Raw genomic sequence first — 24,740 nt, 5'->3', positions numbered from 1 at the left:
GCGCACGTTTCCCGCTTCGTTCTCACCAGGTATATACAATCACGTGTGCTCGACTTTAATGTACCGTGAAGCTGCACGGATAACTGCATCAATGATTTCTTAATGATTCGAAAGAATAAACATTATCGTAATCTCTGTGTACCTTATTTTATGCGTGCACCAGGATAATTTGCTGAATCCTTATATTATAGTCTACACGCGGAATGTATAATCCCAGGGAACGTAGCGAAAATTCGATCGCGTCGTGGGTGGGCGGCTCTCCCGGTTTATCGGAATTTCGAAATTCGCTTTTTAAATTAATGCCTCGGTCGAGGTGTTTGTGTTCTCACCAGTTGGCCACGTTAGGAGGCATTTATGTAAGTAAATGATGCGCGGTATGCCCTCGAGCGAAAAGCGAGAAAGTACATATAAGAGATATATTTTTTGTGTTTACGAACGATCGATTTAAAAAAAATTCTTAATACTTTTTTCTTAATCTTTTATAATTTTTTTTTAATTTATAAAAAAAGTTAAGAGATAAATTCGATATCTTTGGAAAATATGTATTCTACATTAGAGACTTTTAAAAATACATTATTTATTTTAAAACTTTTTCGATAATTTTATATAGCGAAACGTATAAACAACTCAAAGTATAATTTAGGTCTGCACTTAGGCATGACAAGATCAGAGGTGACACAAAAGTGAGAACACGTCAGAGAGATTGAGGAGGGTAGGAAGGATGATGGACACTGGAGAACCGATGGAATCGTCGTGCCTATATGTCATTGCGTCGCGTGATTTATTGCTTAAACGCGCGCATCGTTGCAGTTAGAAAATCGTTTGCATTGCGCAAAATTTAATAAAGCAATCCACGCATCGACATCTCGATTCCTCTCTTTCTCAACCGCGATCGCGCGTTTGCGCCTCGAAAGGCCGATGAAAGTGACCGTTTGCGTATCATATAATTGCGCAACTATGTGTGTGGCACAAAATCACACTCTATCTCACCAAATATTTCCCTCGCGTTGTGTTCATCAATTAAATGCAGAAACGTATTTTTTTTATATATATAATATTTGCAAATTCTTTAAAACTTTTCTTTATACTGTTTAAAATGTAGTGTAATTATATTAATATAAAAAGCTCAATATCATTAATGTATTTTTTATAATTGAAAAAAAACATAGTCTTTTTTTAATTCGAATTCGTTTTTGAGTGTGAACAACGAGGTGTCCTAATGATATATTTGCATAAAGACACAAGTTACGTAAAGAATATGATAAAATGATCCTTTCGAAAATATCGCTTACTATTATTCGCACATGATTCAAACGTCGATCAAGGGTCGCGTCGCGGCGGACAGTGATAATAATAGTCGAGATTAATAAATCCCGCTTTCCACGGCCATCAATCGCGGAACGCCGTGGCGAGGATTGTTAACACGTTTCTGCTTCAACGTCGACGATAGAAATATCACTCTCCCAGGCGAGATACGGTAGGTGCAAGGAGACTTTACCGTCTTCTTCCACCACCAGCATTACCAGCATTCGCGTTCCTGCTTCTCCTCTCCTTCCTACTCCTACTTCTTCTCGTTCTTCGCTTCTGCATGTTCCTGTTCGGTAATCCGCGGTCTTAAGCGCGATAGCCGCTCGCGCCAACGCTCCGCGGACATTCTCGCTTGACAAATGATCGTTGGCGCGATTCGATTTGTATGCTTTCTATCTACGAGAACCGCCGCCGCTCGTGCGTTATGACGCAATTGTAGAAACGAAGGAAAGGAGCGACAATGACGCCTCCGCCGACTCCTGTCTCGTATCCCGCGCAAATGCGGGCGCGATGATTCAGAAATAGCTAGAGTTGAAACAATATATTGGTGACGAAAAAATACCGCTATCTCGAGAGAGAAAGAGAGATTATCGCGAATCTCGCGGATATTTTATCATACTTGAAAATAGTATATCAGCTGCTTGTGCGAATCGACATTATCCGGAATGCATCACGCGCACGCGTTGAGATTATAGGAATTATACCTAGGTACATATTATATACGTTTTTTGCGTACGTCGAGGATATAATATTTATTACAACATATAATTATATCGAAATTTGTATGTATATATAAATATCTCTTGCTTATCTTATTTATCAAATTATCGTTGCAAATGGGTGGAGAAAAGGCAAATTAGACGATTTAAAAAATCTGACTGTGTATATATATATGTATATATAAAGTGTAGTAAAATTAAATTTTACTGTGCGAAAGAAAAAAAAAATAAATTGTACACACATTGCTCGCATAAATTTTTGGTAGCGATTTTCTTGTAAAATTTCTTTAGAGACTTTAGTTCCTTTTCTTTGGCGTAAATCGTATACTTATGTATGCAATTACAAGAGATCACGTATGCAAAACGCTCGTCGAGCAAATCTTCTTCTAGTCCGCGGGAATTTGACGAACACGGAGAAAAAGCATCGAGGGGTTAATAACGCTGAGAAGCGATTTTTAGGGCGGTACCCCCGCGTACTCGTGTGCAAACTACGGTGCTTAACGGCGCCAAACGACCGGCCGAGTGGTATCTACTTGACTACGAAATGAGCGGGCGACAAGTAAAATTAGTGGCGTCCTCGTTAAAAACTTGTCAGCGACTTACCTCGCGGGTAGGATAGGCCCGCGGTAATGTCACTGCGAGGGGCTTTTTTGCGAAACGGGCACGGCGAGCCCCATTTCAATGCGCGTAATTCCCAAAGCGTGATGGGGGGCGAAAAGGGGTTCCCGCGGCACGCACGACCGCCGTAATAATCTTCGCGAAATCTAAGCAAACCCCGGGCATTTGCATACAGGCTTGGTCGTTATCCTCGTTCCCTGCGCGGTGGTAGGATGCGGGGGCGGAGTCCCCAATTTCGTATCAAGGGTTCGACTCGCGCGGGCCGGGCCCCGCCGGCCGAGAGTGGTAGCGGGGCCCACCGTGCGTAATGTTCGACGAACGGCGGCAAAAAGGTTATTACGTTTTTTGCCGGTTGTCCGAGATTAAAAACGACCGGGAGCGTTGTAATTGCGAGTGATAGCGGCGCGGGGAGAAGAAGGGGTGGAAAGGGGGGAAAGCCGCTACCGACCAGCAACAGGGATACAAATAGGGTACAAAGCTGCCCCTTGTCCTACCCCGAGGGAGAAGGAGAAGGTTATAAAGAGAGAGAGAGAGAGAGAGGAAGGGAGAAAGAATATCATTCTCGGGAAGACGATGAAGGCAAGGTGGAGGACGACGACGCCATGGATCCTCAGGGCACGACCGCGCAAATTACAGACTAGCGCCAGCAGAAGCCAGTAGAAGCCAGCGGGAGTATAGCGCCGGTGTAGCACGGAAGCTTGACCACGCTTCTCCGCGCTCTTCTTCTCTTCTCTCCTCTCCTCTCCTCTCCACGTGTACGCGGACTCGCGCGAACGACGGACTCCGGCTATCCCTTGCGAGGGAAGCCGCGCACCGTACTAATTGGACGGCGTTATGCATCGCTTCACCGAGCGTGATTACCGAGATCTTCGCACCGTCTAATGAGAGAGCTGTTGTCGATTGATCCAGACTTATGTTCCTTTGTATCTATCGCTGCTGATTTATGTGTTAACTTATACATACAATTTATACTACTACTTGTATTTACGTATTTATTCTCTTTCGCGTTTAAAATATTTTGTACTTTTATATAATCTCTTATTTTACGTCATAAATATATAATAATAAAAATATCAATGAGAAGCGTGATAATAAATCTGTATCAAGCAAAAAGCTTTCCAATGATTAAGCATATCGCTCAATAAGCAGCAGGAACACAGTTAACAGTTTAATTGATTGGAACGACGCGTCATTAAACAATTTTTTAACAGTGCAAATAGCATCTGAGAGATCAGAGTATGCTTCGAGCTATAGAGCCGCATACTTTACTTTACGTACGTATATACGCACCCATACGCACAAGCTGAAGAAAGACTCAATCACTCATAGTGTTTGACACGCGCGTCATTAATAATATTCAATATTATTACGTAAAAGATGGCAAGAGAGCCTTCTCTTACATTATGTCGCCCCTATTGAGGACTACAAGCGCTTCATTTTCCTTCGTCATAGTGCACGTCGGGGCCACTCTACATGCCCAGAAGATTACATTCTCCTGAAAGAGTGTCCAGCCTAATAATCAGCCTATTCGCGACGACCGATACCCGGACAACGGTTTTACTGTTAATCCCACACGCGCGAAGGGGATGAGAGGTCGTCCCGAAAAAAGAAACGGCAAATTTTCACTCGTATATACCCGTGCCGCTACCCCATCTCCTTTACGTAATACGATTTTCAATTGCATACGCCCATCACGTATCACGGCGCCTTTCTATTCATATAATCCTAGCCGGGTACATAGGCGCGGGGAGGACGCTTTTGATTATCGAACCTCGACCGGTGCCGGGGAGAGGCGCGTACTTCATAATACCGACATATACCCGCGTGCTTCTTAGCGGGTATGCATTATAATGCATCAACAATGCACCGCAGCGCGGTGTACATCAAAGCTATGGCTACGTGAGCGACTACGAGACAATACCAGACCGGCTCTGCCGTGCTATCGATACGCCGCATTGATCACCGAATAACACATTGTTCGGCGCTTGAAGAATATCCGGGATGTCTTTATATATATTTGCCTTTAAAGTGTTATTTAAAACTGATATGTACTATGAATGTATCTCTATATTTCTTATACATGCATCAATTACTTTTATGTCTCCTATTACAGCTTTCTAAATTAATTTTGATTAATTATAATTAATAGATAACTATAAATATATTTTTTAATAAGATATTTAATTCATTCTTGATATATATTTTATTTTATAAATTGTTCATTTCAAAAGAATAATTATATTTTGTCATAGTATGGAATATGAATATTATATATGACAAGTATTTTCAATACCCATCTTAAATGATTATCTAATTCCCAATATTCGTAATTGCAGATAACATAAATTCGGGCGGCGAGGTATACATTATCTACACAGAACAAGAAGAACAAAGCTGAGGCCGCGTGCGCTCGCTGACCTAATATCACACGTTCCAACCAGCCGATGCTGGGAAATGCTCGGCAGAAATGATCCCGTGGAATTTGCATAGTCGACAGTGCGTGGACGTGCGCATAGCTACGTGGCGAATCGTCGTCCATATCACGATCGATTCAATCAGAGGTGGCGCCGGCCAGCCAAGAAAAGGATATAAAGCAGGAAGCGAGAGAGAAGATGAGAATTGTACAAAGGTAGGTGAAGAATTTCAGACGGATGAGAAGAACGGTAAAGGAAATAAAAGGTTTAAGCCCGATGCATAATATTTTATATGTACGTATCTTGATTGAAATATGCATTATTAAACGTGAAAAATCTTAAAATTTATATCTCTAATCTCTCTAATTTTATAATAATATAATTTATAATTTTATTTAGAATAAATTTTAATAAATTCCTTTTAATTTACTTATAAGACATGAATTTTATAAATGGAGCAGAAATATATGAGAAAATTAGTTATTTAGCTTTTTTATTACTTCTATAATAAACAGTAAACTGTTCATTCGCTTCTTCTTTGTCTGCGGATTAATGCTACTGTATTATTTCTTGCAAAAAATTTGAGTGAAAATTAAATTTAAAAATTTTCATATTCTCATACACAGAGAGAATTTTCTCTTAGAATTTAACCTGAAAATCATGGTAATGCATTATGTAGTTTAGTAAAATTAATCAAACATGTTTTATATTTTATTGTGATAGATATTATTATTTTTATTGTGATAAATATTAATCAGAGGAATTTTCATAAAATTCTTTCCATACCATATTGTCCCACGATTACCATGATTTTCAGGATAAATTTTAAGAGAAAATTCTCTCAGTGTATGGTAAATATGAAAATTTTTTAATTTCATTCATATTTTTTGCAAGAAATAATACAGTAGCATTAATCTGCAGACAAAGAGGAAGCGAATGAACAGTTTCGAGATAGCAGAAACGTGGTTCTTCAAAGCAAAAGTCGAAAATAACGTCGTGGAAAAGAAAGAGGAGGACGAAGCAGCGAGGAAGAATGAACGAAATAACAATCCGTTGCGCCGGTCGGATCATTCCAGGCGGCATGTGCTAACTAATGGCATTCAAAATTAGTCCTACTGGCCGCGAAATTATTGAGTCCGATTCGCGGACGTGGCGGTCGATGTCCGCGGCCTCATCACGGACGAAAGTTCTCCGGGCGTGGAACTCGCCCGGTAGCCAGGGCCGTTCCTGGCAACCACAATTGCCGGTGGCCTGTCGGGTTTGTTCGATATTAGTTTTCGTCCTCGCTTCACGTCCACCCGCTCCTCTTTCCGGCTCTCTTCCGTTCTCTCTTCCACCTCCGCGAACTCGATCGCGAAAACGTTTAACTGGTTATTACGGTTATAGAGAAGCGGCGCATTCTCGCGATATAATCCGTATCCGTTCTTGTTTCTTTAATCTAGCCGGCGATTGTGCCGGCGCTACCGTTCATTATTGTACCCCCGTCTAAATTATCTTACTTTGGCTAAATTATCCCCGGCGATTCGGATTAAAAATTGAGCCCGCGAGATGGAAATGGGTGGAGATCGTCTTCTGAGATGATACAGAATTACCTTGCCGGTAGAGAATTTTAAAGATTGTTTCCTATATAATTGTTATATTTGTCTTTGAAAATAATATCTGTACACTATATTTCCTCTTCTATTAATTAACTTTCACATCTCATATATCGAGGAATTGCGAAACTGGATACAAAGAAAAAAAGAAGTGTCAAATCAAATTTATGTACTCGTATATACGCAATAATATCTATAATCTTATTAAGAATTCTATAAGAATTTGCTAAATCTTAAATTTCAACAATATTACAGTCTTATTTCAATATTATAATTGTCATTTGAAAAATATAAAAAATGTGTTATTTTATATAAAAATTTTTTATTTTCTATCCAATATTTTTCTTTTTCATTCAAGAAAATTATTCTTAAATAATAAGATTAATATTTTTCTTGGTTGAACTATATAAAATTTGCTTGAATAAAAACATTTTATATAGTTCAACCAAGAAAAATATTAATCTTATTATTTAAGAATAATTTTTTGAATGGAAAAGGAAAATGTTGGATAGAAAATAACATATTTTCATATAAAATAATATATTTTTTCACATTCTTCAGATGACACTTATATTATTGAAATAAGACTGTAATATTGTTGAAATTTAAGATTTAGCAAATTCTTGTAAAAAGATTATAGATATTGTGTTGCGTATATACGAGTATATAAGTATTGATTTGACATTTCTTTTTTTCTGTGGTACGCGCATAGCCTCTTCTCATGCATTTATATAATAATTATTAGTTTTATTAAATTATAATTATTGTTATTTTAGATAAAATTTGCAAACTAATTTAAAATGGCACGTCGCGAATTACGGTTTTCATGCGCTATTGAAATTCGCGGCTATTCTTTTTCTTCAAATGAATAAAAGTCATTGCACGTAAAAAAACAGCTCTACAATCTCGAGCTATGCTTTTTGAGAAAGGTATCTTCTTTGTATTGATGACGAATTAAATTAATCGTCATAGTATGATTAATTAATTATGATCGCGCGCGGTAATTAACTGATTTATCTTATTCTTTATTACTCATAAATATCTTGGATATCGTTATTTGGCATATTTATTAATAATTATATATAATTAATAACTATATAAGTCCATAATTATCGCAAAGACATATCTCGCATCATAATAGGCATGTAGGTTTAATAACACTTTTGCATAAAATTTATGCCAAATTTGCACGACCAAAACTGATGTGCATCAACTTTTACATCTCAATTCATCTGCAGTTAATTATATCCATATTAAATATATCCATATTTATCCATTATATATTAAATATATCCATATCTATATTATCGTATAAAACATGAATATTAGAGAAATTTCTATTTTTGTAACGGAAGTCGCATTTGTCTTTAATAATTCAAAAGTTCCAACAAATTAAAGAATCGTGTATTTGGACGATTCGATTTTATTTTTTGCAATACGATTTTAATATAAATAGCTTTTAAGTTCTAATCATTCTAAACGAAGTGAAAACAAGTTTTCCCAAATATATTTCAAATTCTTTTCTTTAGATCTCTTCATAAAAGATATTACTTAATTTTGAACTTATTCTAATCTTTATGTTTAATTATCTACTTAAAAAAAATTAGATATATCCTGTCGTATCTCATTTTTGTTTTATTAAGATTTTAAATTTCGATAATTACATAACGCAGTAATATTTTTTTTTAAGTTTAATAGACTAATACTAAATCTTAACTTTCTCTCAATTTATGAAGTATTAAATATATTTTATATGTGCATGTATATATTTTATTTTTTGTTATATCATATTCTTGTTTATATAATAAAACAATGTATTTTTTTAACCTATCGTCTGACATTATTACGTGATGGGGATACACAGGTGTAAATACATATAATTTGCATATCCATCGCGTCAGTACGATCTATGTATATATAAGAAAAATTCTCCGTTGTAAACAAAGTCCAAAAATAACTTGTAGAATATGTAAAATATATCCAATAACGATTTTATGATTTCATAAAAATCTTGTTATTGTACAATAATTTTTCAACGCGTATATCTTAATATATTTGCAAGATTTCAATATTCTTTAATCTATAAAATATACAGTCAAAACAAATGATAAATAATAAATGATAATATAAAATAAAAATATGCGAATAACTAAACCTCTATCGAGTCTATTGTAAAATTTAATCAAGTATGTACAAAAATATAAAAATATATTTAAACTTTTGGTCTCTTTTGATAGATATTTTGCATTGTCATTTATGAAAACATAAATTAACACGTTTTCATAATCCTTGTCAGTGCAATCTCGTAATAATATTTAGCTCAATGTTTACTCACGTCAATTGTCAGAATTACACGATAGTATATACTAACGTGATATGTTCCACGATTTGCAGACACGAAGCTGGCAGAGCACATGAAGGCTATCTTGTTCTGCAACCATACCGTCTCGGCTTGCTGCACAAAATAGAATTTATGAAGGATGAGAAGAGAATATTTCAGTATATAAAAGAAAGTAATCCGCCGTATATCGAAACGTCATATTTAGAAGGCATCAAGCTAAAGGTAAGCGAAAAATAATACACGAAGAATTACGATTACAATCGCGCGACACTTTGTATGTTAGACTCTCGACACAGGCACGCGACACACATTTTATTATATTGCGACTTGATAAAAAATAAAAATATAATTCACTCGATACTCTAAGATTTCGGCGGTTAAAAGATTAAAAAATTCACAAAGTATATCTTGATATCGCGCGATATTACCCGAATAGAAGTAGTTAAGATGCAATAAATACCTGAAGGCAAACAATCAAAATTCAAATTGCTCGCCAAATATATATATCCTACGAGAAAGAGAGAGAAGGGAAGAAGGGAGAGAGAGAGAGAGATAAATCAACATATTATTCCTACCTTAAATAAATGAATCGCGCGAAATAAATACATATCACATCAACGCATTTACAATTCGTTAATCACTAATTCAAATAATCGCATAAAGAATAATCGCGTTTAATATTCTGTATTCATCGCAATCACATTTGGGAAGATAAAGCGACAATTTGCTTAGCTGCCTACACACTTGAATCTCGTCGCCTAAATGACAACAAAAAAGTGTAAACAAGAGTGCGTGCTTTATCGAGCAAAAATCGACCGTCTCTCCCCCTCCACAAGAAAAACAATAAAATATTTATAATTACATATTCAAGAGAATTCTTACCATTATCGTTAACAATAGTCTTCTCACGAGACACGCAAGAACAACGGTTGCAACATATTAAACGCGCGAGAAACATCAAATGCTACCAACCTCAAGTTTGCAAAATTATCTATGCATACATTCAAGCGCGCGATAAACGTCAAGTGATACCAACCTCAAGTTCGCAACATTAACTACGCAAAACATACGAGAAACGTCAAGTGTTACCAATCTCAAGTTCGTAAAAATGTAGTAACTTTAATATAAATATGTATTATATAAATACTAAGAATATTTTAATATAAATATTAAATGACGTTAATATTCTCATTTTACGTTAACGTAACATTTAGGCCAATATTACATTTGTCGTACGACAAACTTTTTAAGCGCACTGATTGGCTGCAACTTCTCGAGTCTCTATTTTGTAGCCAATCAATGAGCTTGAAAAGTTTGTCGTACGACAAATATAATATTGGCCTTATTCGTCGCCGAGCGTTACGAGTGTCAGCATCCGAAACGAAAGGAGCACGGGGAAGCATCAAGGTATCATTGTCAATAAGTTAATTAACGTAAATGATTTCACGCGCATTTTGTTCGCCGTGTTTGTGACGTATGCTAATCTTCCCGTGCGAATCTATTTCAGTCAGAATATAGCAACAAGTCGGGAGTATGTTAAGAAAAGAGACGCAATGAAAATGCTGTCCTTGTGCAGCTGCTTTAATTTAATGGAGAATCGCTATCTATGTAAGTTTATAATCGGGGAAACGTCCGGCATTAAGCGCGAGCAGCGAAATATAATACGAAATATAATATAATACGACGAGACGAGACGTGAAATAAGATACCACGTTCGAGACGCGCAGCACGCCAAGACGGCGCTTGCGCATCCCCTCCATTACGTGACGTGGCGTGACGAGCGTCGACGGTTGTGCGTGTCGAAACTGGCAACAGTCTGCGGTCGATCAGCGGTCAGTACGCCACGAAAAGTGAAAAGTCGCGACTGTGAGTGAAATAATGACAATATTGATCGCGTTCCGTCAAAACGCTGTTCGTCGAGACTTTATTTATGACACATTGTTTATTCGCTGCAATCGTGTGTCGGGAGTGTCGAATAAGTACGAGCGATGATGCGTTAATCAAATAGACTTTTCGACATTGACACATCGATCGCATTTCGTTGTTGATCACGTCTATTGAACGATTCGTTTACAGATGTGCAAACTTTTTAAGCGCACTGATTGGCTGCAACTTCTCGAGTCTCTATTTTGTAGCCAATCAATGAGCTTGAAAAGTTTGTCGTACGACAAATATAATATTGACCTTATTCGTCGCCGAGCGTTACGAGTGTCAGCATCCGAAACGAAAGGAGCACGGGGAAGCATCGAGGTATCATTGTCAATAAGTTAATTAACGTAAATGATTTCACGCGCATTTTGTTCGCCGTGTTTGTGACGTATGCTAATCTTCCCGTGCGAATCTATTTCAGTCAGAATATAGCAACAAGTCGGGAGTATGTTAAGAAAAGAGACGCAATGAAAATGCTGTCCTTGTGCAGCTGCTTTAATTTAATGGAGAATCGCTATCTATGTAAGTTTATAATCGGGGAAACGTCCGGCATTAAGCGCGAGCAGCGAAATATAATACGAAATATAATATAATACGACGAGACGAGACGTGAAATAAGATACCACGTTCGAGACGCGCAGCACGCCAAGACGGCGCTTGCGCATCCCCTCCATTACGTGACGTGGCGTGACGAGCGTCGACGGTTGTGCGTGTCGAAACTGGCAACAGTCTGCGGTCGATCAGCGGTCAGTACGCCACGAAAAGTGAAAAGTCGCGACCGCGAGTGAAATAATGACAATATTGATCGCGTTCCGTCAAAACGCTGTTCGTTGAGACTTTATTTCTGACACATTGTTTATTCGCTGCAATCGTGTGTCGGGAGTGTCGAATAAGTACGAGCGATGATGCGTTAATCAAATAGACTTTTCGACATTGACACATCGATCGCATTTCGTTGTTGATCACGTCTATTGAACGATTCGTTTACAGATGTGCGCATTCTGTGCGACTGAATGATTATTCGCGAGTGATTGAATGCATCGAAGAAAATAGAGGAACATCGAAAAGCATTGAGAGATAATGGATTTCTATGGATGTGTACGACGCAAAGGACAGGATTTTTTTCATCTTCTTTTTCTTCATCGATTTTTGGTGAGTACATCTATCTATCATCTCTGTTCTGTGATCTCTGATTTATGATTTGTAATCTTTCGTCTCGTCCTATATTAATAACCCGGCTCTTCAGAGTTTGAAAAAATTATGTTATTTACTTAATTCGTGTGCGAAGCTGGCGTCTCATTTTATTTTTGATTCATATTTTAATTTATATTTTAATTTATAATTTAATAATATAATTTATTTCTGGCCCATATTCTCTAATCTATGATTTCTAATCTTTGCTCTCTCATCCTATATTAAGCTGACCCTTTCACATTTTGAAAAAATTATATTACTTAATTAATAAGTGTGTGTGTGACCAGAAATTTTTCGACCTGTCATACGAAAAGTGGCGATAACTTTTTATATAACAATCTCAGCGCTTCGAGCAATAATAGTTATTAATAAAACTCGTCAGGTGCTACCCAAAATTGTTAAAAAAAATATAGAAACATTAAAAAAATTTTTATTTATTGAAATATTTCTATGTCCCGGTGAATAAATAATTTTTAACAGTTCTGATAATGAGGCTTGGAGAATTAATAGTTATTGATAAAACAAGTAAAAACGTGGAAACCGCATGTCTCTATTTATTATAGTTTAAAAGATATCGATTTATTTCACTTTTAGCAAATTTTACGTCGGGCCAGAAATTTTTAGACCTGTCATACGAAAAGTGGCGATAACTTTTTATATAACAATCTCAGCGCTTCGAGCAATAATAGTTGTTAATAAAACTCGTCTGGTGCTACCCAAAATTGTTAAAAAAAATATAGAAACATTAAAAATATTTTTATTTATTGTCGAAAAATTTCTATGTCCCGGTGAATAAATAATTTTTAACAGTTCTGATAATGAGGCTTGGAGAATTAATAATTATTGATAAAACAAGTAAAAACGTGGATACCGCATGTCTCTATTTATTATAGTTTAAAAGATATCGATTTATTTCACTTTTATCACTTTTACGTCGGGCCAGAAATTTTTCCACCTGACATACGAAAAGTGGCGATAACTTTTTATATAACAATCTGAGCGCTTCGAGCAATAATAGTTGTTAATAAAACTCGTCTGGTGCTACCCAAAATTGTTAAAAAAAATATAGAAACATTAAAAATATTTTTATTTATTGTCGAAAAATTTCTATGTCCCGGTGAATAAATAATTTTTAACAGTTCTGATAATGAGGCTTGGAGAATTAATAATTATTGATAAAACAAGTAAAAACGTGGAAACCGCATGTCTCTATTTATTATTGTTTAAAAGATATCGATTTATTTCACTTTTACCACTTTTATGTCGGGCCAGAAATTTTTAGACCTGTCATACGAAAAGTGGCGATAACTTTTTATATAACAATCTCAGCGCTTCGAGCAATAATAGTTATTAATAAAACTCGTCAGGTGCTACCCAAAATTGTTAAAAAAAATATAGAAACATTAAAAAAATTTTTATTTATTGTTGAAATATTTCTATGTCCCGGTGAATAAATAATTTTTAACAGTTCTGATAATGAGGCTTGGAGAATTAATAGTTATTGATAAAACAAGTAAAAACGTGGAAACCGCATGTCTCTATTTATTATAGTTTAAAAGATATCGATTTATTTCACTTTTAGCAAATTTTACGTCGGGCCAGAAATTTTTAGACCTGTCATACGAAAAGTGGCGATAACTTTTTATATAACAATCTCAGCGCTTCGAGCAATAATAGTTGTTAATAAAACTCGTCAGGTGCTACCCAAAATTGTTAAAAAAAATATAGAAACATTAAAAAAATTTTTATTTATTGAAATATTTCTATGTCCCGGTTAATAAATAATTTTTAACAGTTCTGATAATGAGGCTTGGAGAATTAATAATTATTGATAAAACAAGTAAAAACGTGGAAACCGCATGTCTCTATTTATTATTGTTTAAAAGATATCGATTTATTTCACTTTTAGCAAATTTTACGTCGGGCCAGAAATTTTTAGACCTGTCATACGAAAAGTGGCGATAACTTTTTATATAACAATCTCAGCGCTTCGAGCAATAATAGTTGTTAATAAAACTCGTCAGGTGCTACCCAAAATTGTTAAAAAAAATATAGAAACATTAAAAAAATTTTTATTTATTGAAATATTTCTATGTCCCGGTTAATAAATAATTTTTAACAGTTCTGATAATCAGGCTTCGAGCATTAATAATTATTGATAAAACAAGTAAAAACGTGGAAACCGCATGTCTCTATTTATTATTGTTTAAAAGATATCGATTTATTTCACTTTTACCACTTTTCCGTCGGGCCAGAAATTTTTAGATCTGTTATACGAAAGTTTGCAATAACTTTTTATATAACAATCTCAGCGCTTCGAGCAATAATAGTTATTAATAAAACTCGTCAGGTGCTACCCAAAATTGTTAAAAAAAATATAGAAACATTAAAAAAATTTTTATTTATTGAAATATTTCTATGTCCCGGTGAATAAATAATTTTTAACAGTTCTGATAATGAGGCTTGGAGAATTAATAATTATTGATAAAACAAGTAAAAACGTGGAAACCGCATGTCTCTATTTATTATTGTTTAAAAGATATCGATTTATTTCACTTTTAGCAAATTTTACGTCGGGCCAGAAATTTTTAGACCTGTCATACGAAAAGTGGCGATAACTTTTTATATAACAATCTCAGCGCTTCGAGCAATAATAGTTGTTAATAAAACTCGTCAGGTGCTACCCAAAATTGTTAAAAAAAATATAGAAACATTAAAAAAATTTTTATTTATTGAAATATTTCTGTCCCGGTTAATAAATAATTTTTAACAGTTCTGATAATCAGGCTTCGAGCATTAATAATTATTGATAAAACAAGTAAAAACGTGGAAACCGCATGTCTCTATTTATTATTGTTTAAAAGATATCGATTTATTTCACTTTTACCACTTTTCCGTCGGGCCAGAAATTTTTAGATCTGTTATACGAAAGTTTGCAATAACTTTTTATATAACAATCTCAGCGCTTCGAGCAATAATAGTTATTAATAAAACTCGTCAGGTGCTACCCAAAATTGTTAAAAAAAATATAGAAACATTAAAAATATTTTTATTTATTGTCGAAAAATTTCTATGTCCCGGTGAATAAATAATTTTTAACAGTTCTGATAATGAGGCTTGGAGAATTAATAATTATTGATAAAACAAGTAAAAACGTGGAAACCGCATGTCTCTATTTATTATTGTTTAAAAGATATCGATTTATTTCACTTTTAGCAAATTTTACGTCGGGCCAGAAATTTTTAGACCTGTCATACGAAAAGTGGCGATAACTTTTTATATAACAATCTCAGCGCTTCGAGCAATAATAGTTGTTAATAAAACTCGTCAGGTGCTACCCAAAATTGTTAAAAAAAATATAGAAACATTAAAAAAATTTTTATTTATTGAAATATTTCTATGTCCCGGTTAATAAATAATTTTTAACAGTTCTGATAATCAGGCTTCGAGCATTAATAATTATTGATAAAACAAGTAAAAACGTGGAAACCGCATGTCTCTATTTATTATTGTTTAAAAGATATCGATTTATTTCACTTTTAGCAAATTTTACGTCGGGCCAGAAATTTTTAGACCTGTCATACGAAAAGTGGCGATAACTTTTTATATAACAATCTCAGCGCTTCGAGCAATAATAGTTGTTAATAAAACTCGTCTGGTGCTACCCAAAATTGTTAAAAAAAATATAGAAACATTAAAAATATTTTTATTTATTGTCGAAAAATTTCTATGTCCCGGTGAATAAATAATTTTTAACAGTTCTGATAATGAGGCTTGGAGAATTAATAATTATTGATAAAACAAGTAAAAACGTGGAAACCGCATGTCTCTATTTATTATTGTTTAAAAGATATCGATTTATTTCACTTTTAGCAAATTTTACGTCGGGCCAGAAATTTTTAGACCTGTCATACGAAAAGTGGCGATAACTTTTTATATAACAATCTCAGCGCTTCGAGCAATAATAGTTGTTAATAAAACTCGTCAGGTGCTACCCAAAATTGTTAAAAAAAATATAGAAACATTAAAAAAATTTTTATTTATTGAAATATTTCTATGTCCCGGTTAATAAATAATTTTTAACAGTTCTGATAATCAGGCTTCGAGCATTAATAATTATTGATAAAACAAGTAAAAACGTGGAAACCGCATGTCTCTATTTATTATTGTTTAAAAGATATCGATTTATTTCACTTTTACCACTTTTCCGTCGGGCCAGAAATTTTTAGATCTGTTATACGAAAGTTTGCAATAACTTTTTATATAACAATCTCAGCGCTTCGAGCAATAATAGTTATTAATAAAACTCGTCAGGTGCTACCCAAAATTGTTAAAAAAAATATAGAAACATTAAAAAAATTTTTATTTATTGAAATATTTCTGTCCCGGTTAATAAATAATTTTTAACAGTTCTGATAATCAGGCTTCGAGCATTAATAATTATTGATAAAACAAGTAAAAACGTGGAAACCGCATGTCTCTATTTATTATTGTTTAAAAGATATCGATTTATTTCACTTTTACCACTTTTCCGTCGGGCCAGAAATTTTTAGATCTGTTATACGAAAGTTTGCAATAACTTTTTATATAACAATCTCAGCGCTTCGAGCAATAATAGTTATTAATAAAACTCGTCAGGTGCTACCCAAAATTGTTAAAAAAAATATAGAAACATTAAAAATATTTTTATTTATTGTCGAAAAATTTCTATGTCCCGGTGAATAAATAATTTTTAACAGTTCTGATAATGAGGCTTGGAGAATTAATAATTATTGATAAAACAAGTAAAAACGTGGAAACCGCATGTCTCTATTTATTATTGTTTAAAAGATATCGATTTATTTCACTTTTAGCAAATTTTACGTCGGGCCAGAAATTTTTAGACCTGTCATACGAAAAGTGGCGATAACTTTTTATATAACAATCTCAGCGCTTCGAGCAATAATAGTTGTTAATAAAACTCGTCAGGTGCTACCCAAAATTGTTAAAAAAAATATAGAAACATTAAAAAAATTTTTATTTATTGAAATATTTCCATGTCCCGGTTAATAAATAATTTTTAACAGTTCTGATAATCAGGCTTCGAGCATTAATAATTATTGATAAAACAAGTAAAAACGTGGAAACCGCATGTCTCTATTTATTATTGTTTAAAAGATATCGATTTATTTCACTTTTAGCAAATTTTACGTCGGGCCAGAAATTTTTAGACCTGTCATACGAAAAGTGGCGATAACTTTTTATATAACAATCTCAGCGCTTCGAGCAATAATAGTTGTTAATAAAACTCGTCTGGTGCTACCCAAAATTGTTAAAAAAAATATAGAAACATTAAAAATATTTTTATTTATTGTCGAAAAATTTCTATGTCCCGGTGAATAAATAATTTTTAACAGTTCTGATAATGAGGCTTGGAGAATTAATAATTATTGATAAAACAAGTAAAAACGTGGAAACCGCATGTCTCTATTTATTATTGTTTAAAAGATATCGATTTATTTCACTTTTAGCAAATTTTACGTCGGGCCAGAAATTTTTAGACCTGTCATACGAAAAGTGGCGATAACTTTTTATATAACAATCTCAGCGCTTCGAGCAATAATAGTTGTTAATAAAACTCGTCAGGTGCTACCCAAAATTGTTAAAAAAAATATAGAAACATTAAAAAAATTTTTATTTATTGAAATATTTCTATGTCCCGGTTAATAAATAATTTTTAACAGTTCTGATAATCAGGCTTCGAGCATTAATAATTATTGATAAAACAAGTAAAAACGTGGAAACCGCATGTCTCTATTTATTATTGTTTAAAAGATATCGATTTATTTCACTTTTACCACTTTTCCGTCGGGCCAGAAATTTTTAGATCTGTTATACGAAAGTTTGCAATAACTTTTTATATAACAATCTCAGCGCTTCGAGCAATAATAGTTATTAATAAAACTCGTCAGGTGCTACCCAAAATTGTTAAAAAAAATATAGAAACATTAAAAAAATTTTTATTTATTGAAATATTTCTGTCCCGGTTAATAAATAATTTTTAACAGTTCTGATAATCAGGCTTCGAGCATTAATAATTATTGATAAAACAAGTAAAAACGTGGAAACCGCATGTCTCTATTTATTATTGTTTAAAAGATATCGATTTATTTCACTTTTACCACTTTTCCGTCGGGCCAGAAATTTTTAGATCTGTTATACGAAAGTTTGCAATAACTTTTTATATAACAATCTCAGCGCTTCGAGCAATAATAGTTATTAATAAAACTCGTCAGGTGCTACCCAAAATTGTTAAAAAAAATATAGAAACATTAAAAATATTTTTATTTATTGTCGAAAAATTTCTATGTCCCGGTGAATAAATAATTTTTAACAGTTCTGATAATGAGGCTTGGAGAATTAATAATTATTGATAAAACAAGTAAAAACGTGGAAACCGCATGTCTCTATTTATTATTGTTTAAAAGATATCGATTTATTTCACTTTTAGCAAATTTTACGTCGGGCCAGAAATTTTTAGACCTGTCATACGAAAAGTGGCGATAACTTTTTATATAACAATCTCAGCGCTTCGAGCAATAATAGTTGTTAATAAAACTCGTCAGGTGCTACCCAAAATTGTTAAAAAAAATATAGAAACATTAAAAAAATTTTTATTTATTGAAATATTTCCATGTCCCGGTTAATAAATAATTTTTAACAGTTCTGATAATCAGGCTTCGAGCATTAATAATTATTGATAAAACAAGTAAAAACGTGGAAACCGCATGTCTCTATTTATTATTGTTTAAAAGATATCGATTTATTTCACTTTTAGCAAATTTTACGTCGGGCCAGAAATTTTTAGACCTGTCATACGAAAAGTGGCGATAACTTTTTATATAACAATCTCAGCGCTTCGAGCAATAATAGTTGTTAATAAAACTCGTCTGGTGCTACCCAAAATTGTTAAAAAAAATATAGAAACATTAAAAATATTTTTATTTATTGTCGAAAAATTTCTATGTCCCGGTGAATAAATAATTTTTAACAGTTCTGATAATGAGGCTTGGAGAATTAATAATTATTGATAAAACAAGTAAAAACGTGGAAACCGCATGTCTCTATTTATTATTGTTTAAAAGATATCGATTTATTTCACTTTTAGCAAATTTTACGTCGGGCCAGAAATTTTTAGACCTGTCATACGAAAAGTGGCGATAACTTTTTATATAACAATCTCAGCGCTTCGAGCAATAATAGTTGTTAATAAAACTCGTCAGGTGCTACCCAAAATTGTTAAAAAAAATATAGAAACATTAAAAAAATTTTTATTTATTGAAAAATTTCTATGTCCCGGTGAATAAATAATTTTTAACAGTTCTGATAATGAGGCTTGGAGAATTAATAATTATTGATAAAACAAGTAAAAACGTGGAAACCGCATGTCTCTATTTATTATTGTTTAAAAGATATCGATTTATTTCACTTTTAGCAAATTTTACGTCGGGCCAGAAATTTTTAGACCTGTCATACGAAAAGTGGCGATAACTTTTTATATAACAATCTCAGCGCTTCGAGCAATAATAGTTGTTAATAAAACTCGTCAGGTGCTACCCAAAATTGTTAAAAAAAATATAGAAACATTAAAAAAATTTTTATTTATTGAAATATTTCTATGTCCCGGTTAATAAATAATTTTTAACAGTTCTGATAATCAGGCTTCGAGCATTAATAATTATTGATAAAACAAGTAAAAACGTGGAAACCGCATGTCTCTATTTATTATTGTTTAAAAGATATCGATTTATTTCACTTTTACCACTTTTCCGTCGGGCCAGAAATTTTTAGATCTGTTATACGAAAGTTTGCAATAACTTTTTATATAACAATCTCAGCGCTTCGAGCAATAATAGTTATTAATAAAACTCGTCAGGTGCTACCCAAAATTGTTAAAAAAAATATAGAAACATTAAAAATATTTTTATTTATTGTCGAAAAATTTCTATGTCCCGGTGAATAAATAATTTTTAACAGTTCTGATAATGAGGCTTGGAGAATTAATAATTATTGATAAAACAAGTAAAAACGTGGAAACCGCATGTCTCTATTTATTATTGTTTAAAAGATATCGATTTATTTCACTTTTAGCAAATTTTACGTCGGGCCAGAAATTTTTAGACCTGTCATACGAAAAGTGGCGATAACTTTTTATATAACAATCTCAGCGCTTCGAGCAATAATAGTTGTTAATAAAACTCGTCAGGTGCTACCCAAAATTGTTAAAAAAAATATAGAAACATTAAAAAAATTTTTATTTATTGAAATATTTCTATGTCCCGGTTAATAAATAATTTTTAACAGTTCTGATAATCAGGCTTCGAGCATTAATAATTATTGATAAAACAAGTAAAAACGTGGAAACCGCATGTCTCTATTTATTATTGTTTAAAAGATATCGATTTATTTCACTTTTACCACTTTTCCGTCGGGCCAGAAATTTTTAGATCTGTTATACGAAAGTTTGCAATAACTTTTTATATAACAATCTCAGCGCTTCGAGCAATAATAGTTATTAATAAAACTCGTCAGGTGCTACCCAAAATTGTTAAAAAAAATATAGAAACATTAAAAAAATTTTTATTTATTGAAATATTTCTGTCCCGGTGAATAAATAATTTTTAACAGTTCTGATAATGAGGCTTGGAGAATTAATAATTATTGATAAAACAAGTAAAAACGTGGAAACCGCATGTCTCTATTTATTATTGTTTAAAAGATATCGATTTATTTCACTTTTAGCAAATTTTACGTCGGGCCAGAAATTTTTAGACCTGTCATACGAAAAGTGGCGATAACTTTTTATATAACAATCTCAGCGCTTCGAGCAATAATAGTTGTTAATAAAACTCGTCAGGTGCTACCCAAAATTGTTAAAAAAAATATAGAAACATTAAAAAAATTTTTATTTATTGAAATATTTCTGTCCCGGTTAATAAATAATTTTTAACAGTTCTGATAATCAGGCTTCGAGCATTAATAATTATTGATAAAACAAGTAAAAACGTGGAAACCGCATGTCTCTATTTATTATTGTTTAAAAGATATCGATTTATTTCACTTTTACCACTTTTCCGTCGGGCCAGAAATTTTTAGATCTGTTATACGAAAGTTTGCAATAACTTTTTATATAACAATCTCAGCGCTTCGAGCAATAATAGTTATTAATAAAACTCGTCAGGTGCTACCCAAAATTGTTAAAAAAAATATAGAAACATTAAAAATATTTTTATTTATTGTCGAAAAATTTCTATGTCCCGGTGAATAAATAATTTTTAACAGTTCTGATAATGAGGCTTGGAGAATTAATAATTATTGATAAAACAAGTAAAAACGTGGAAACCGCATGTCTCTATTTATTATTGTTTAAAAGATATCGATTTATTTCACTTTTAGCAAATTTTACGTCGGGCCAGAAATTTTTAGACCTGTCATACGAAAAGTGGCGATAACTTTTTATATAACAATCTCAGCGCTTCGAGCAATAATAGTTGTTAATAAAACTCGTCAGGTGCTACCCAAAATTGTTAAAAAAAATATAGAAACATTAAAAATATTTTTATTTATTGTCGAAAAATTTCTATGTCCCGGTGAATAAATAATTTTTAACAGTTCTGATAATGAGGCTTGGAGAATTAATAATTATTGATAAAACAAGTAAAAACGTGGATACCGCATGTCTCTATTTATTATAGTTTAAAAGATATCGATTTATTTCACTTTTATCACTTTTACGTCGGGCCAGAAATTTTTCCACCTGACATACGAAAAGTGGCGATAACTTTTTATATAACAATCTGAGCGCTTCGAGCAATAATAGTTGTTAATAAAACTCGTCTGGTGCTACCCAAAATTGTTAAAAAAAATATAGAAACATTAAAAATATTTTTATTTATTGTCGAAAAATTTCTATGTCCCGGTGAATAAATAATTTTTAACAGTTCTGATAATGAGGCTTGGAGAATTAATAATTATTGATAAAACAAGTAAAAACGTGGAAACCGCATGTCTCTATTTATTATTGTTTAAAAGATATCGATTTATTTCACTTTTACCACTTTTATGTCGGGCCAGAAATTTTTAGACCTGTCATACGAAAAGTGGCGATAACTTTTTATATAACAATCTCAGCGCTTCGAGCAATAATAGTTATTAATAAAACTCGTCAGGTGCTACCCAAAATTGTTAAAAAAAATATAGAAACATTAAAAAAATTTTTATTTATTGTTGAAATATTTCTATGTCCCGGTGAATAAATAATTTTTAACAGTTCTGATAATGAGGCTTGGAGAATTAATAGTTATTGATAAAACAAGTAAAAACGTGGAAACCGCATGTCTCTATTTATTATAGTTTAAAAGATATCGATTTATTTCACTTTTAGCAAATTTTACGTCGGGCCAGAAATTTTTAGACCTGTCATACGAAAAGTGGCGATAACTTTTTATATAACAATCTCAGCGCTTCGAGCAATAATAGTTGTTAATAAAACTCGTCAGGTGCTACCCAAAATTGTTAAAAAAAATATAGAAACATTAAAAAAATTTTTATTTATTGAAATATTTCTATGTCCCGGTTAATAAATAATTTTTAACAGTTCTGATAATGAGGCTTGGAGAATTAATAATTATTGATAAAACAAGTAAAAACGTGGAAACCGCATGTCTCTATTTATTATTGTTTAAAAGATATCGATTTATTTCACTTTTAGCAAATTTTACGTCGGGCCAGAAATTTTTAGACCTGTCATACGAAAAGTGGCGATAACTTTTTATATAACAATCTCAGCGCTTCGAGCAATAATAGTTGTTAATAAAACTCGTCAGGTGCTACCCAAAATTGTTAAAAAAAATATAGAAACATTAAAAAAATTTTTATTTATTGAAATATTTCTATGTCCCGGTTAATAAATAATTTTTAACAGTTCTGATAATCAGGCTTCGAGCATTAATAATTATTGATAAAACAAGTAAAAACGTGGAAACCGCATGTCTCTATTTATTATTGTTTAAAAGATATCGATTTATTTCACTTTTACCACTTTTCCGTCGGGCCAGAAATTTTTAGATCTGTTATACGAAAGTTTGCAATAACTTTTTATATAACAATCTCAGCGCTTCGAGCAATAATAGTTATTAATAAAACTCGTCAGGTGCTACCCAAAATTGTTAAAAAAAATATAGAAACATTAAAAAAATTTTTATTTATTGAAATATTTCTATGTCCCGGTGAATAAATAATTTTTAACAGTTCTGATAATGAGGCTTGGAGAATTAATAATTATTGATAAAACAAGTAAAAACGTGGAAACCGCATGTCTCTATTTATTATTGTTTAAAAGATATCGATTTATTTCACTTTTAGCAAATTTTACGTCGGGCCAGAAATTTTTAGACCTGTCATACGAAAAGTGGCGATAACTTTTTATATAACAATCTCAGCGCTTCGAGCAATAATAGTTGTTAATAAAACTCGTCAGGTGCTACCCAAAATTGTTAAAAAAAATATAGAAACATTAAAAAAATTTTTATTTATTGAAATATTTCTGTCCCGGTTAATAAATAATTTTTAACAGTTCTGATAATCAGGCTTCGAGCATTAATAATTATTGATAAAACAAGTAAAAACGTGGAAACCGCATGTCTCTATTTATTATTGTTTAAAAGATATCGATTTATTTCACTTTTACCACTTTTCCGTCGGGCCAGAAATTTTTAGATCTGTTATACGAAAGTTTGCAATAACTTTTTATATAACAATCTCAGCGCTTCGAGCAATAATAGTTATTAATAAAACTCGTCAGGTGCTACCCAAAATTGTTAAAAAAAATATAGAAACATTAAAAATATTTTTATTTATTGTCGAAAAATTTCTATGTCCCGGTGAATAAATAATTTTTAACAGTTCTGATAATCAGGCTTCGAGCATTAATAATTATTGATAAAACAAGTAAAAACGTGGAAACCGCATGTCTCTATTTATTATTGTTTAAAAGATATCGATTTATTTCACTTTTAGCAAATTTTACGTCGGGCCAGAAATTTTTAGACCTGTCATACGAAAAGTGGCGATAACTTTTTATATAACAATCTCAGCGCTTCGAGCAATAATAGTTGTTAATAAAACTCGTCTGGTGCTACCCAAAATTGTTAAAAAAAATATAGAAACATTAAAAATATTTTTATTTATTGTCGAAAAATTTCTATGTCCCGGTGAATAAATAATTTTTAACAGTTCTGATAATGAGGCTTGGAGAATTAATAATTATTGATAAAACAAGTAAAAACGTGGAAACCGCATGTCTCTATTTATTATTGTTTAAAAGATATCGATTTATTTCACTTTTAGCAAATTTTACGTCGGGCCAGAAATTTTTAGACCTGTCATACGAAAAGTGGCGATAACTTTTTATATAACAATCTCAGCGCTTCGAGCAATAATAGTTGTTAATAAAACTCGTCAGGTGCTACCCAAAATTGTTAAAAAAAATATAGAAACATTAAAAAAATTTTTATTTATTGAAATATTTCTATGTCCCGGTTAATAAATAATTTTTAACAGTTCTGATAATCAGGCTTCGAGC

General features: G+C 32.4%; 1 protein-coding gene across 1 annotated transcript in view; it reads left to right on the top strand.

Moving 5' to 3' along the window:
* Positions 1 to 24,740, top strand: part of LOC145942085 (uncharacterized) — a 374,660-nt gene that overhangs the window by 89,284 nt on the left and 260,636 nt on the right. The window contains exons 9-10 of the mRNA XM_083048578.1: positions 4,982 to 5,274; positions 9,049 to 9,217. Of these exons, the coding sequence (XP_082904704.1) occupies positions 5,258 to 5,274; positions 9,049 to 9,217 (186 nt within the window). The 5' untranslated portion in view covers positions 4,982 to 5,257. The remainder of the gene's footprint in view (positions 1 to 4,981; positions 5,275 to 9,048; positions 9,218 to 24,740) is intronic.

The sequence above is a fragment of the Prenolepis imparis genome, unplaced genomic scaffold, assembly GCF_030444845.1.
Source record: "Prenolepis imparis isolate NDT839.2.m4 unplaced genomic scaffold, iyPreImpa1.0 SCAF_10, whole genome shotgun sequence".
Taxonomy (NCBI): Eukaryota; Metazoa; Arthropoda; class Insecta; order Hymenoptera; family Formicidae; genus Prenolepis; species Prenolepis imparis.
This window is presented reverse-complemented; position numbering and strand designations above follow the sequence as displayed.